The 13,311-nt window shown below is 41.6% G+C and overlaps 1 protein-coding gene across 1 annotated transcript; it reads left to right on the top strand.

Moving 5' to 3' along the window:
- The first annotated feature begins 1,907 nt into the window (after nucleotides 1–1,907).
- Nup43 (nucleoporin 43) lies at nucleotides 1,908–12,686 on the top strand. Its single transcript, XM_021221423.2, has 8 exons — nucleotides 1,908–2,080; nucleotides 2,402–2,524; nucleotides 3,690–3,767; nucleotides 5,087–5,267; nucleotides 7,373–7,508; nucleotides 8,621–8,772; nucleotides 10,184–10,306; nucleotides 12,291–12,686. Exons 1-8 carry the CDS (start codon nucleotides 1,961–1,963, stop codon nucleotides 12,515–12,517), a joined length of 1,140 nt encoding a protein of 379 aa, XP_021077082.1. The 5' UTR covers nucleotides 1,908–1,960; the 3' UTR covers nucleotides 12,518–12,686.
- Nucleotides 12,687–13,311: the final 625 nt, after the last annotated feature.

Here is a 13,311-nt window from a genome sequence, read left to right on the forward strand (position 1 = left end):
AACTCAGAAATCCGCCTGCCTCTGCCTCCTGAGTGCTGGGATTAAAGGCGTGCGCCACCACGCCCGGCTTCACTTCAGGATAACTTAAGGGTCCTTTTTCTTATTCCTACAGATATGACTCAGAACCTAGAATCCTAATATGGAACTAAACACTCAGTCCTAGCTGAGGAGGCTGAACAATTTTTTAGGTTTATTTTATGCATATGGGTGTTTTGTTTTGTTTTGAGTCTCACTATGTAGCTCTGGCTGACCTAGAACTTACAGAGATCTGCCTGTATCTCCAGAGTGATGAGATTAAAGGCATGTGCCACCCTTCCCCGTCATGCCTTTGCCTGCATGTATGTATGTGCACCTTATGTGTACCAATGGATGGTTGTGAGCCACCGGTGATGTAGGTGCTGGGAACTGAACCAACCCAGGCCCTGTGGAAGAAACAAGTGCTGTTAGTGGTTAACCAATCCCTCCAGCCCTAAGGGTTTTTAAAGTGGTTGGTTTTTTGTTTTGTTTTGTTTTGTTTTGAGTGAAGTACAATGAAGGGCATAGACTAGTACAAGATATCTCCTCCTGCATTCTTTTTTATTTTTATTTTATGTATTTATTTATTTATTATTTTTCAAGACAGGGTTTCTCTGTGTAGCCCTGGCTATCCTGGAACTCACTCTGTAGATCAGGCTGGCCTCGAACTCAGAAATTCGCCTGCCTCTGCCTCCCAAGTGCTGGGATTAAAGGCGTGCGCCACCATGTCCGGCTGTATTTCCTGTTCTTGCAGAAAGCTAGAGTTGGCTTCTCAGCACTCACAAGGGTATGGCCCCCACCTGCCTAACTCCAGTCTAGGACATTCAGGTCTTCAGGCACCGGCCCTCACATGCACATATACACATACACACATACATACATACATACATACATACATACATACATACATACATACATATGAATAATTAAAATAGTAAAAATAAAGCTGTGTTTAAAGGCTGGAGACATGTTGCTCAGCCTGGGGACCTGAGTTCATTTCCCAGCACCCACATGGCAGGTCAGAACTTTCTGTAACTCAAGTTATAGGGACTTTAGTCCCCTCTGTTGGCCTTACCACTAGGCATGAACACACGCAGCACACACATACATACGTGCAAACAAAACATTCATACACATAAGATTTTAGAATCTCTCTCTTTTTTTTTTTTTTCGAGACAGGTTTACTCTGTGTAGCCCTGGCTNTCCTGGAACTCACTCTGTAGANCAGGCTGGCCTCGAACTCAGAAATCCACCTGCCTCTGCCTCCCGAGTGCTGGGATTAAAGGCGTGTGCCACCACACCCGGCTTAGAATCTCTTAAGTTAAAAATAATTTTTAAAAAATTAGTTATCAAAGAATATTAAAGGTAATTGTTTTCTGAGTTGTAAATCTGTAATGATTTTATTGTTTTGGTGGTTGGTAATTGCATAAAAATATATTTGATGATAAAATAAATATATATTAGATAGTAAAAGTATAAAATCCAGTATGAAGCTCCACAGCTTCGGAATGGCTATGCTAAAAACACAAAAGTACATTGGGCTGTTTAGTGTTTGGGGTCAGATTAATTTTGGTTTTTGTCGTTGCTTGCAACATTTTATAATAAAGTTTTTTTTAAAGAACAAAACCCCTAATTTTTTAAAGAAAATTCTTCTAAAATTACACAATTATTGCACAAATATATTGTCAGTGTTCCTAGACTGACTTGGCATTAAGAGTGTGTCTTTTTGCCAAAGGGTTTGGGTCTTTGTTCAGAGCTGCCTACATTAATGAACATCTCAAACTCTTTCAGCCCAAGGGCTGGCGTGTGCTCCTGCTAAGGAGAATTGGCTGTCTGCAGCCACCGTCTCCCTCATGAGGTCTCACCCAATCAGAACTGCGCAGGAAGGGGCGGGCCTGAGGAGCGCGCAGTGTGCTTTCTGCTGAAGCTTCTTGCAGGTTTCGGCATGGAGGAAATTTATGCTAAGTTCGTGTCTCAGAAAATTAGCAAAACCCGCTGGCGGCCAGTGCCTTCCGGGAGCCTGCAGACCACAGAGACCTTTGCCACGGGCTCCTGGGACAATGAGGTACCCGGGCTTGGGCGGGCCCCGGCCGCTCCGCTCCACGCCCCCCGCGCTGGCGCGCGAAAGCGAGCTTGGCAGTCTGGGTCGGCTGCCGGCTACTTGAGAGTCCTGGTGGTGTGTCTGAGCCTGGGATCTGGTTTTAAACCCTCACCGAGTCTGTAGTCATGCCGTCCAAACTTGGCCACATCTCTGATCTTTTCAACTCTTAACCATATCGTTTGTCTGAGATGCTATTGAAGCAAGGTCGCCCGAGAGGCAATCTGAATCTTACTTTCCTCGAGTTGATGTTTTCGTCACCTCAAGATAAAACTGTCTGCTTTGCAGGAAAATTGCGTTTCACTGTGGTCTATTGGAGATTTTGGAAACTTGGATTCTGACGGAGGGTTTGAAGGAGACCATCAATTACTGTGCGATATTAGACATCATGGGGATGTCATGGATTTACAGGTAAATCTGAGTTGTCTGCCAAAGCTAACTTTGGAAATTTGAGACTACAGTTAGAGGTAACGAGGCACCTTATAGTTTGTATACCCTTACCCCTGAATTTAAATTTGCCACGCCATTGTTTAGGCACTTAGTCACAGAAGTGGGGCTGGGAAATGGAATTCAGGTAAATCAGTTTGGAAATGAATTGCCCAAACCGGGCATGGTGGTACAAGCCTCTAATTCCAGCCCTTGGGATGCAGAGGCAAGAGGGATCTCAAAGCTAGCCAGGGCTACATATACATAGCAAGGCCTTATCTTAAATAACAGTATTTGTCCATCTATGTGCCAAACGCTGTTTGGTGAGTTTTTGACAGGCATGTTACCTTGCATTGCATGTGTGAGCCAGGTTTATCATTTCATGTTGGGATGAAGATAACCTCAGCACTCACGAGTGCTAGGGAAGAACTCTCTGCTTTGAGTGCCTGTATCCCCACCCCCAGGTACCACTCACTGCTTTACTGATCAGATGGATGGGCGGGGGTCTTTTCAACATACATAGTCAGTATCGTGTGGGATTGTTCTGATGTGATTCCTTAACAGCTTGGAAGAAATTAGTGTTATTAGTCCCAGCTACTTAGGAAATTGAGACAACAGGAGGTCAAGATGAGTTTAGGCAACAGAGACCACCCCCACCCCCACAAGCACACCCCAATCAAAAAAAAAATTGTATGAATTCAGATGTCATGTATTTTACTTGGTAAAAAGCTGTCTATACTTAGGAGTGAAATAGTTCCAAACTTTTATTATTGTGGCCCAAAATAAAAAATCTGGAGTAAAATTTTAAGCTTGCTCTTTATCCTTCATGAAAACATTTTATGTTATGTATATATAAAAATTTTTACTTTTAGATGTTAACACATTTCATTTGCTTTATGTATGTGCATGTGTGTGTGTATATATATATATATATGCTATTATATACACATATATAGGCTATTACATATACACACGTGTGTGTGTGTGTATATATATATATATATATATATATATATATATATATATGCTATTTGCTTCTTTTAATTCGTACAGAGTTTGCAATTAGTCAAGTTGAACTAGTGGACTTTTTTCCCCCTGTCAATATTTTCAAGTAATCTATTATAATAATAAGCAGAAATCTTCTGTTTAGTTTTTTGACCAGGAAAGAATTGTAGCTGCTTCATCAACAGGATGTGTAACAGTTTTTCTTCACCATCCAAATAACCAGGTAAAGAACTTGGTTGGGAAAGTAAACTTGTCTTTTTAACTGTTTCTGGGGAGGCTTACAGAAGATTGTGTTAATAAGCGCACAGTGCTTTATAGTGTTGAAACATGAAGAGAGGCAGTCACTGGGCACACTCCTGGAGCTCCCACATTTCCAGAGCTGAGAGAAATGTAGCTCACGACTAGCCTGGGCAACATGTACAACCTTATGTTACGGAGAAAAAGTTATGATAGGAGAATATACTGTCTACTTTTTAGGGGTTGCTGAAAATCTCAGATGTAGTAAGCATGCATTCCTTGCACCGAGCTTCACCCCCAGCCCTATATGACTGCAGTCATGCTTACATTTGCTTCAGTGGAAACTAGACCTCCTTTAAGTGAACTGTGTTAATCAGCTCTAATGATATGCTCTACTGGTGGTCATTTTCCTGCTGCTTTGTGAGTTCCTCTAATAGTCTTGGGGGGATGAAGGGAGAAAGCATGCAAGCAGTCACGTGTTCACGCTTAGCTTCTAACTCAAATACCACAAAGAGCTGGAAGACACCACGCCTTCATTAAGAGAGAGGGTCTACCCCCTGAAGACCTTTCTGTTGGGGCTGGGGAGGTGGCTCAGCAGTTGAGTGTGTACTGTTCTTAGACCCATGGTTCTATTCCAAGCACTTAAATCAGGTAGCTCACAACAGCCTGTAGCTCCACTTTATAAGGATCTAAATCCCACTGGCCTGGGCAGGCACCTGTACATGTATGGTGCACATAAACTCAGGTACACATACATGCACATAAATTTTTTGTTATTTTTGTCTTAAAGACAGGATCTTGCTATGTAGATCTGGCAGGTCTGGAACTCCCTATGTAGACCAGCATGGCCTTAAACTCAGACATCCACCTGCATTTGCTTCCCAATGTCACCGTGACTAGTTTTAGTTAGTTTTCTTAATAGAATTATGTAAAAAAGATATAGAGGTTAGTTCCTTATGTATAAATTTAATCTCATAAAACTTTAAAGAATGTGTCCACATTCAGCTATTCAGTAACAAAAATCATTAGTTTGAGATAAATGTGCTGAGTCTATTCAGAATATACAAAAAATAAGGGAAGTAGTTTCTAAACATCAGTATGCTCAAATCCAAAGGAAGGGGAGACTTGTTCTTCTAGAAGGGCATGAAATACAACTGAAAAATACTATTATTAGGTAAGCATGGTGGCTCACCTATAATCCCAAACACTTGGAAGTCCTGTTTCAGAAAAACAAAAATTCCTGGAGAGAAGGGCTCTTTTGTTAGAACTTTGCTTTGATTAACAGTGCTCATTTCTAATGTCTAGACTCTGTCCGTCAATCAGCAGTGGCCTGCAGCTCATTACCATACAGGTCCGGGAAGTCCCTCCTATAGCAGTGCACCATGTACAGGAATTGTGTGTGACAACCCAGAAATTGTTACAGTTGGAGAGGATGGCCGAATCAATCTCTTCAGAGTTGACCACAAGGAGGCTCTCAGAACTATAGGTGAGGAGTCCTGTTTCTTCTATCCATTACATAGCAGTTGAACTAAGTAAACATGATCGTAAAAGCTTGAAGTGTGAAAATTACACTTGGCGGGATCCTTGTATAAGATAGTGGATGGATAGTCCCGTATAAATGATTTCTAGCAGAACAGAAAGATATAGTAGGTGGTAGTGTTTGGTTTTAGCTAAAAGGAATTGTCACATAATTAGGGAACAAGTGGCAATTAGTATATTCTCGTTTCTGTACCATAAATAATACTAATATATGACACACTAGAAAACAGGGAATAGCATGAAGAGGGTAAACCTAGACAGCAAATGACAAAGTTTACTGTGAGCTGACATTAGATATTTGTTACTGGAGAGGTGACAGGTGAAGCCGGAAAGGGAGATTGGGATCGATTGCAAAGGTGCTGAATGCATAGCAACAGAAGCTAGGGACCTGTATGTGGTAAACAAATTGCTCTTGACCGTCTTTGCACAGGGAATGACAGACGCCAGTAGTGTTTAGGCCAGTGTTCTAGTGAGGATGGTTCTTACTATGCTTCACTAAGACTTGCCTGAGAAGATCCCAGACCCCCCCACCCTAGACCTGTTGGGTCAGAATCTCCAGGGTCTGCACCAAGGCATCAGTTAGTGTTCTTTGTTCCAATTGCTTAAGTGAGTTACAACATTCCCTTAATTGTTAAGGGCTGTTGGCCTGTTAGCAACGTACAGAAGTGGTACAAGTTTAAGTCTGGAAGTTCCTATCGTGTGCCTTAGGACATTCAAGAAAAGAATCATTATAAAAGGATGATATTGGGCATGCTTATGTAATCTCGGCAGTCTGGAGGATGAGGCAGGAGGATACTAGATTCAAGGAGAGCCTGAGCAACACAGTGAAGGCCTGGCTCAAAGCTTCCTCAAGACCCTTTTAGCAACCATGAAGGGGAAGGGTGTAGGTGAGGAAGCTGCTGACGAAGGTAAAGATGGGTGGACTTGGCATGAGTCTGTCTTGGGGGCTTCTGGGGGTCCCACTTGGGGTTTAATAATAGAGGCACAGAGACATCTGTATAGCATAAGTCTCTTAGCCTTTTTTGCTTTGGAACAGTCTCCTGAGCTAGCCATCCAAACTGGACCTGATTCCCCTGCCGCCATGGTCCTCCCTCTGTCTACCTGCTCTGCCCCCTCCTTGTTCCAGCCTCAAGCTTTTTTTATTTTTATACAAAAGGCATCTTTAGCAAGTCAATTTCCGCATACCAAAATTTCTTATCTGATCTAGGGGTTGTCTTGAAAGACCCATCTCCTAAGCAGTTCTTAGCTAAAGGAGACTTCCTAGTTTCTTCCTGGTTTGCCCAGCCTATCTCAGGACTAAACTTTGCAAACCCCATAAAATTTTAAATAACAATCACTGACAAAAGGCTACTTCAAAGTTTAGGTTCCTTCACTGCAGATTCATGCCAGATACTAAAATTCTGCTGTGTGAGTCTGAACAACAATATAGAATCGGAGTAAGCTTTGTGCCTGTAAAAAGTTTTCTGTTAAGTACTAGCAGAGCTAAGATTGGATAGCCAGGAGCTTGAACAGTATCTCAGACGCAGTGCCTGTTGGGGTGAGACATAACTATAGTTCCATCACTAGGGAAGCTGAAGGCAGGAGGAAAAGAAAAGGAAGAAGGAAGAATTCAGTATTTAAAAAAAAAAAACCAAAAAAAAAAAAAAACTGGCCAATCAGCTCTGCACTTAGAAAACAGATATGGCCTGGGGGTGAAGCTTTCTACCACAGACTGGAAGAGAGTATCTAGACATGCTTTTTACTATACATGTCTCTATTAAAAACTATGCTGAGGCATTAGAAACTATTGTTATAATATTTCAACCAGTAGTGGGGATGTGGCTTCCTTTTGTTTTGTTTTGTTTTGTTTTGTTTTGTGTTGTTTTCCGAGACAGGGTTTCTCTGTGTAGTCCTGGGTGTCCTGGAACTCACTCTGTAGACCAGGCTGGCCTCGAACTCACAGAGAACTGCCTACCTCTGCCTCCTGAACACTACGATTGAAGGCAAGTGCTGCCACACCTGGCTGGAAATGTCATTAAAAGAAACCTGTTATCGCATTTTTAAAACTTGCAGATAATGCAGACAGCAGTACACTCCATGCTGTAACCTTCCTTCGAACTCCTGAGATTGTTACAGTAAATTCAATTGGACAGTTAAAAATATGGGATTTCAGACAACAAGGAAGTGAGCCCTGTCAGATACTATCACTGTAAGTTTTGTCATCTCACTATTATGATTAAAAAAATTGTTTAGTTATTGTAGTCAACTTTGTATTTTTATTTTATTTGTATGAGTGTTTTGCCTGCTTGTCTATCTATGCACCACATGAATGTAGTGCCCCCAGAGGTCAGGAGAGGGCATTGGTGCCTTAGGACTGGATTGGCAGGCAGATAGAAATGGCCATGTGGGCACTGGGATTGAACCTGGGTCATAACTGCTGAGCCATGCCTCTCCAGTCCCCCAGCTTTGTGTTTTAATGAATTTCAGAAACACTGATCCATGATTAAACTGATAAATCAAAGATGACACAATGGAGTTGATTCTACCATCTTATATTTAGCATGCACTTTTATTGATTCAGAGCCTTTATGTCTTTGAAGTATATATTGTTTAAAAGAGAACTTGTTTCTGTTTATCAAATGATTATATGATAGAGGGTTATAAATACACTGTAGATGTGATTGCAGATAAAATACAATTTAAGGTCATTTTTCCAGAGCTTTCTAGATGTGCAATTTTTGCTGCTTTCTTAAGAAACTTGAATGTAGTATCAGACTAGAAAAAAATTATATGAAGTAATTAATATAGGCATAAAGAACGGTTGCTGTAATTGATACATATTTTTACTTTTAAATTTTAGTTAAACCATGTACTGGTGTGGCTTGGCTATGTGCATGTGATTGCAGGTACCCACAGGACAGGTTTATAGAATACTCCTGGAACTGGACTTACAGATGATTGTGAGCCACTCATGTGGGTGCATGAACTTGGGTCCTCTGAAATAGTACCTGCCCATAACTACTGAGCCAGCTCTCTTACTTGACACATACTTTTTTAATAGAAATCTTTCTTATACATCTTACCATTATGTTATTTTGCATCCTGTGTTTCCAAACTGAACAATAACTATAGCCTTTAATTCTAAACTTTTATTACTCATAAATATATTTAATTTAGTTGAAAATTTTTGTTTTCACTAAGATTTAGTATCTCCAGCCATATAACTGTTTATCATTTAGTTAGTAGAATGAAATGTCTATTAGGCAAAATAAACTGTTTTTTTTTAACCGTATCTTTTGATATTGTTCTGTCTTCCTTAAGGACTGGTGACCGAGTGCCACTCCACTGTGTTGACAGACATCCAGACCAGCAGCATGTTGTAGCTACTGGTGGCCAGGATGGAATGTTGAGTATTTGGGATGTCAGACAAGGTACCATGCCTGTGTCGTTACTGAAGGCTCATGAGGCTGAAAGTAAGTACTGTGGGGACACACAAAGTCTGCATTGAGTGAGTTACTCAGGAGCGTGTAGTGGTTCATAGGGATCATTTCAATCATTGCTTTTACTATCTGGCCAGTATAAGCTAATCTCTTCCTATGTGTGAGCCCTTTAGCTCTACAGCCGCAGTAAGTATTACTACTCGCTCGTCTTACTGAGCTGATGGCCTTAGGCTTTGTGGGTTTTGTTTTCTTTTTTCTCAAATCTAGAACCAATAGACCAAACTGTCATACTTCATGTTGTCAGGTTACTGACTGTTCTGTATAAAATTATCACTTAATATTTGCTAATTTATGAATTCACTAATTTTTGTGGAGTTTTGAGATAGGATATCACTTTGTAGTCCAGGTAAGCCTGGATTTTACTGTATACCAAACTAGTCCACCTGCCTTAGCTTCCTACGTGCTGAGATTGATTACAGGCATGAGCCACCACTCTTTGATAAAATATATTCCCATTCCACATTGCTGGGGAATGAGTCAGGACCTTAGCGCGTACTTTTTGTTTGCTATTCCTTTTTAGAAAAAGACTATCATTTCATTATTTTGAAAAAATTCTTAATTAATATAATTATTAATTATTTTAAAATGACAAACAGAAACAAGAGGCTAGAAAGATGGCTCAGTGGGTTAAGAACACTAGCTGCTCTCCCAGAGAACCCGTGTTCTATTCCCAACACCTACATGGTGGCTCACAACTGTTGATGATGACTAAATCCTAGGAGATCTGACACCCTCTTCTGGCTTTTACTGAAGTAGAAATACAAGAAAGCAAACATCAAACCAGTACCGCAACATGACCTGGTTCATGAAGTGTTCACCCAGGAATGTGTGACCCAGCAGCTAGGTCACAGAGGCAGGAGGGTAAAGAGTTCAAGGCCAGCCTGTGTCACAGCTGCTGGGCTCACTAAGGGATAAAAACTGAGAATCTTACTCCTGTACAGATGAACTGGGGTACCTATAAACTTTACGTCTGTTGAAAATCAAAGGCTCGGGCTGGTGAGATGGCTCAGCGGGTAAGAGCACCGACTGCTCTTCCNAAGGTCCNGAGTTCAAATCCCAGCAACCACATGGTGGCTCACAACCATCCATAACGAGATCTGATGCCCTCTTCTGGAGTGTCTGAAGACAGCTACAGTGTACTTACATATAATAAACAAATAAATTAATTAATTAATAAATAAAATTATAAAAAAAAATTAGAAAATCAAAGGCTCCAAAAGACATCCCTGTCTCAAAAAAAAAACAAAAAAAGAAAGTAAAGAGATGACAGTATAAGTAACCTTTTTGTGACTATAACATGAGGACAGATAAGGGCCACTACTTGTGGGTAGGCCATAAAATAACCTCTGTGGACTACTGAAGTTGATTTCCTTGTGTCTTTTAGTGTGGGAGGTGCACTTCCACCCATCCAGCCCAGACCACCTGTTTACCTGTTCTGAGGATGGGTCCCTCTGGCACTGGGACGCCTCCACAAACGCGCCTGAAAAGTCTTCTCTCTTCCACCAAGGTAAAGGTTCTTGTGTGCTGCTTTAGGATATTTTAAATGTTGAGGCAGAATCTTGCTCTGTAGACCAGGCTTGGCCTCAAACTCAAGAGAGATTTACCTGCCTCTGCCTGGTGCTTTGCCTGCATGTATGTGGGTGTACCACATCTGTGCAGTGGCCACAGACGCCATCTCTAGCTTGATGTCGCAGGAGTTAAGAACACTGACCATAGTGGAATGAGACAGGAAGTAATTGGGCAGAATACACACAATCACTATGTAGAAGAGTAAGCAGACGAGATGGAAAAAGAAAAGGGCAAGATAGGCCTAGGGAGAGCGTGGCCTCAGCAGTTGAAAGCTGCAGGCAAGGTGACCAGTGTAAGGCCATTCTAAGTTTAAAGCTAGCCAGAGCTACATGAGACCCTGTCTCTAAAAAACAAAACAGGAGAGGGGGAGGAGGGGCTGGAGAGTTGGTTCAACAGTTAAGACAAGCACTGGCTGCTCCTCTAAAGGACCCTGTTTCAATTCACACTATCAACATGATAGGTCACAGCCATCTGTAATTCCAGTTTTAGGGGATCCAGTGCCTTCCCCCAGTCTCCATGCACCAGGCACACACATGAAGTACAGACATGCATGCAGGCAAAACACCCATACATACAAAATAAAACAACCAAGGGGGAGTGCGAAAGGAAAGACTCATTTATTTTTAATTATGTTTTTTGTATGTTTATATTCGTGAATGTGTGTATGAGTGTAATTGGCAGCTGAGGCCACATCAGATCTCCTGAAGCTGGAGTTACGGTGGTTGTAAGCCATCTGTCTGTCTTTATACTAGGAACTGAACCCAGGTCCTTTGTAAGAACAGCATGTGTTCTTAACTAAGCCATCTGTTGGGCCCTGTAAGTTCATTCACATGAACTAGGGATTTATATTTTGTTTTGTTTGTTTGTTTGTTGAGACAGGTTCTCTTTATGTAGTCCTGGCTGTTCTGGAACTCACTAGGTAGCCCAGGCTGACACTGAACTCAAAGGTCCTCTACCTCCCAAGTGAGGAACTTGTATTTCTATGTACATTTTAGGTTCTTCTTTCCTTACTTTTGGTTGTTTATGGTACATCTCTTTCCATTAAAACAATAAGCAAAGATGAAGAACAACTAAATTTCTGCTTTTCCTCAAGACTATAAATTTGGTATCCATATTCTCCCTTCAAATGTTGAGTATTTACTGGCACTGAATAAGGATGACAATGAGATAGTTCAGTAGGTAAAGGCACTGCTGCCAAACTTGACAACTGAGTTTGATTGGCAGGACTCACGTGGTGGAGGAGAACTGATTCCTACAGGATGCCTTCTGACCTCCACATGTGTGCTGTGGCTATGTGTATTGTGCATGCACACACAATAAATGTAATAAAAAATTTAAGATGATCTGATAAAAACTGAGTGTGGTAGTGCATGCCTTTAACCCCAGCACTTGGGAGGCAGAGGCATTTCAAAGAACGAAACAAAAACAAAACAAAAAAAGATGACATGATATTAGAATTCTTTTCATTATCTGTGCTTATTCTCGTCCCTCCCATTTCAGCCGGCTTTAACAGTAATTGATTTTGAAATATCAATAGCAGCTTTATATTTAGTGATAGAGTTTAGCCTTGTGGTTTGAATGAGAGTATGAATGAACCCATAGGCTCATATTTGAATGATTGGTCCCAGTTGGTAGAACTGTTTGGAAGGATTAGGAGGTATGGCCTTGTTGGAAGGGGTGGGGCTCAAAGGTTTCCAAAGGCCAGGCTCTAGTGTCTCTGTCTCCAGTCTGGATCAGGACATAAACTCTGAGCTGCTGCTCCAGGGCCTGCCTGCTGCCATGCTCCCTACCATGACACTCATGGACTCGAACCACGAGGAACCCTGAGCCCCAATAGACATTCCCCATTATAAGTTGTCTTGGACATGGTGTCTCATAAGACAGTCTTAACATTCCTTTCCCCTTCTCTTTTCTTCTCACAGGAGGAAGAAGTACTTTTCTGTCACATAGCATAAGTAACCAGGCCGGTGTTCACCAGTCTCTAGTTAGTTCCTGGCTCAGCACAGACCCTGCCAAAGACAGAATTGAAATCACAAGCTTGCTTCCCAGCAGGACTCTGTCTGTAAACAGTTTGGATGTTTTAGGTCCCTGTCTTGTTTGTGGAACTGACGCAGAAGCCATTTATGTTACCAGGCAACTATTTTCATGAAAGTGAAAAAACCTAGTTATCATTTTTAACATCTGTGCAAAATTTTATCACCAGAAAGTGGTATTTGTAAGGAAACAATAAACCGTTTGTTAATATCAGTGCCCAGTGTTGGCTTGTTGCTTGCTTCCTCCCCCAACACTTATTAGAATCTGATCAATGACTGGTGACAGAAGATCTTGAGATCATCAGAGGGTCCCAGCGCTGTTAACACATGCCTTCATTTAACTTGATACGTCTACAAAATAAACAACAGTGTAAAATCCAAGTAGAATTTTGTGAATGAAAACTAACCAAATAGCCAGGGGCTAGAGATAGCTCACTGGTTATTAGGAGCACTTGCTACTCAGCTGGGCCTTGGTAGACCTTAATTTAATCAGCACTTGGAAGGCAGAGGTAGGTAGGTGGATCTGAGTTCAAGGCCAGCATCTGGTCTATGGAGCAGTCCCAATGCAGCAAGAGCTACACAGAGAAACCCTTTCTGGAAAAACAAAAACAACACAAAAGAAAAGCACTCGCTACTCTTGCAGAAGACCCAGGTTCAATGCCCAGCACCCACATGGTGACTCAGCCATCTATCTCCGGTTCCAGGGGATCCGATATCCTCTTTTGACCTTCGGAGGCACCAGGCACCCGTGGCACACACATTCAAAAAACACTCCAGAAAAAGTTAAAATCCTAAAAAAAAACCCAAACTATATAGCCAACAGGAAACAGGGATATGGTAGGTTGCTGTGCACACAGGGCGGTATGAGGTTCAGCTATTTCAAAGATGGCAAATGTTGGCTTCGCCTCTT

This window comes from Mus pahari, chromosome 21 (assembly GCF_900095145.1).
Source record: "Mus pahari chromosome 21, PAHARI_EIJ_v1.1, whole genome shotgun sequence".
Lineage (NCBI taxonomy): Eukaryota > Metazoa > Chordata > Mammalia > Rodentia > Muridae > Mus > Mus pahari.

What these genes read in the sequence shown, in the direction of transcription:
- Nup43 (XM_021221423.2), top strand. Translation starts at nt 1,961, where the DNA reads ATGGAGGAAATTTATGCTAAGTTCGTGTCTCAGAAAATTAGCAAAACC. An exon ending in GAAGGCTCATGAGGCTGAAA is followed by an intron (nt 8,773 to 10,183) that starts GTAAGTACTGTG and finishes TGTGTCTTTTAG; the next exon opens with TGTGGGAGGTGCACTTCCAC. An exon ending in GTCTTCTCTCTTCCACCAAG is followed by an intron (nt 10,307 to 12,290) that starts GTAAAGGTTCTT and finishes TTCTTCTCACAG; the next exon opens with GAGGAAGAAGTACTTTTCTG.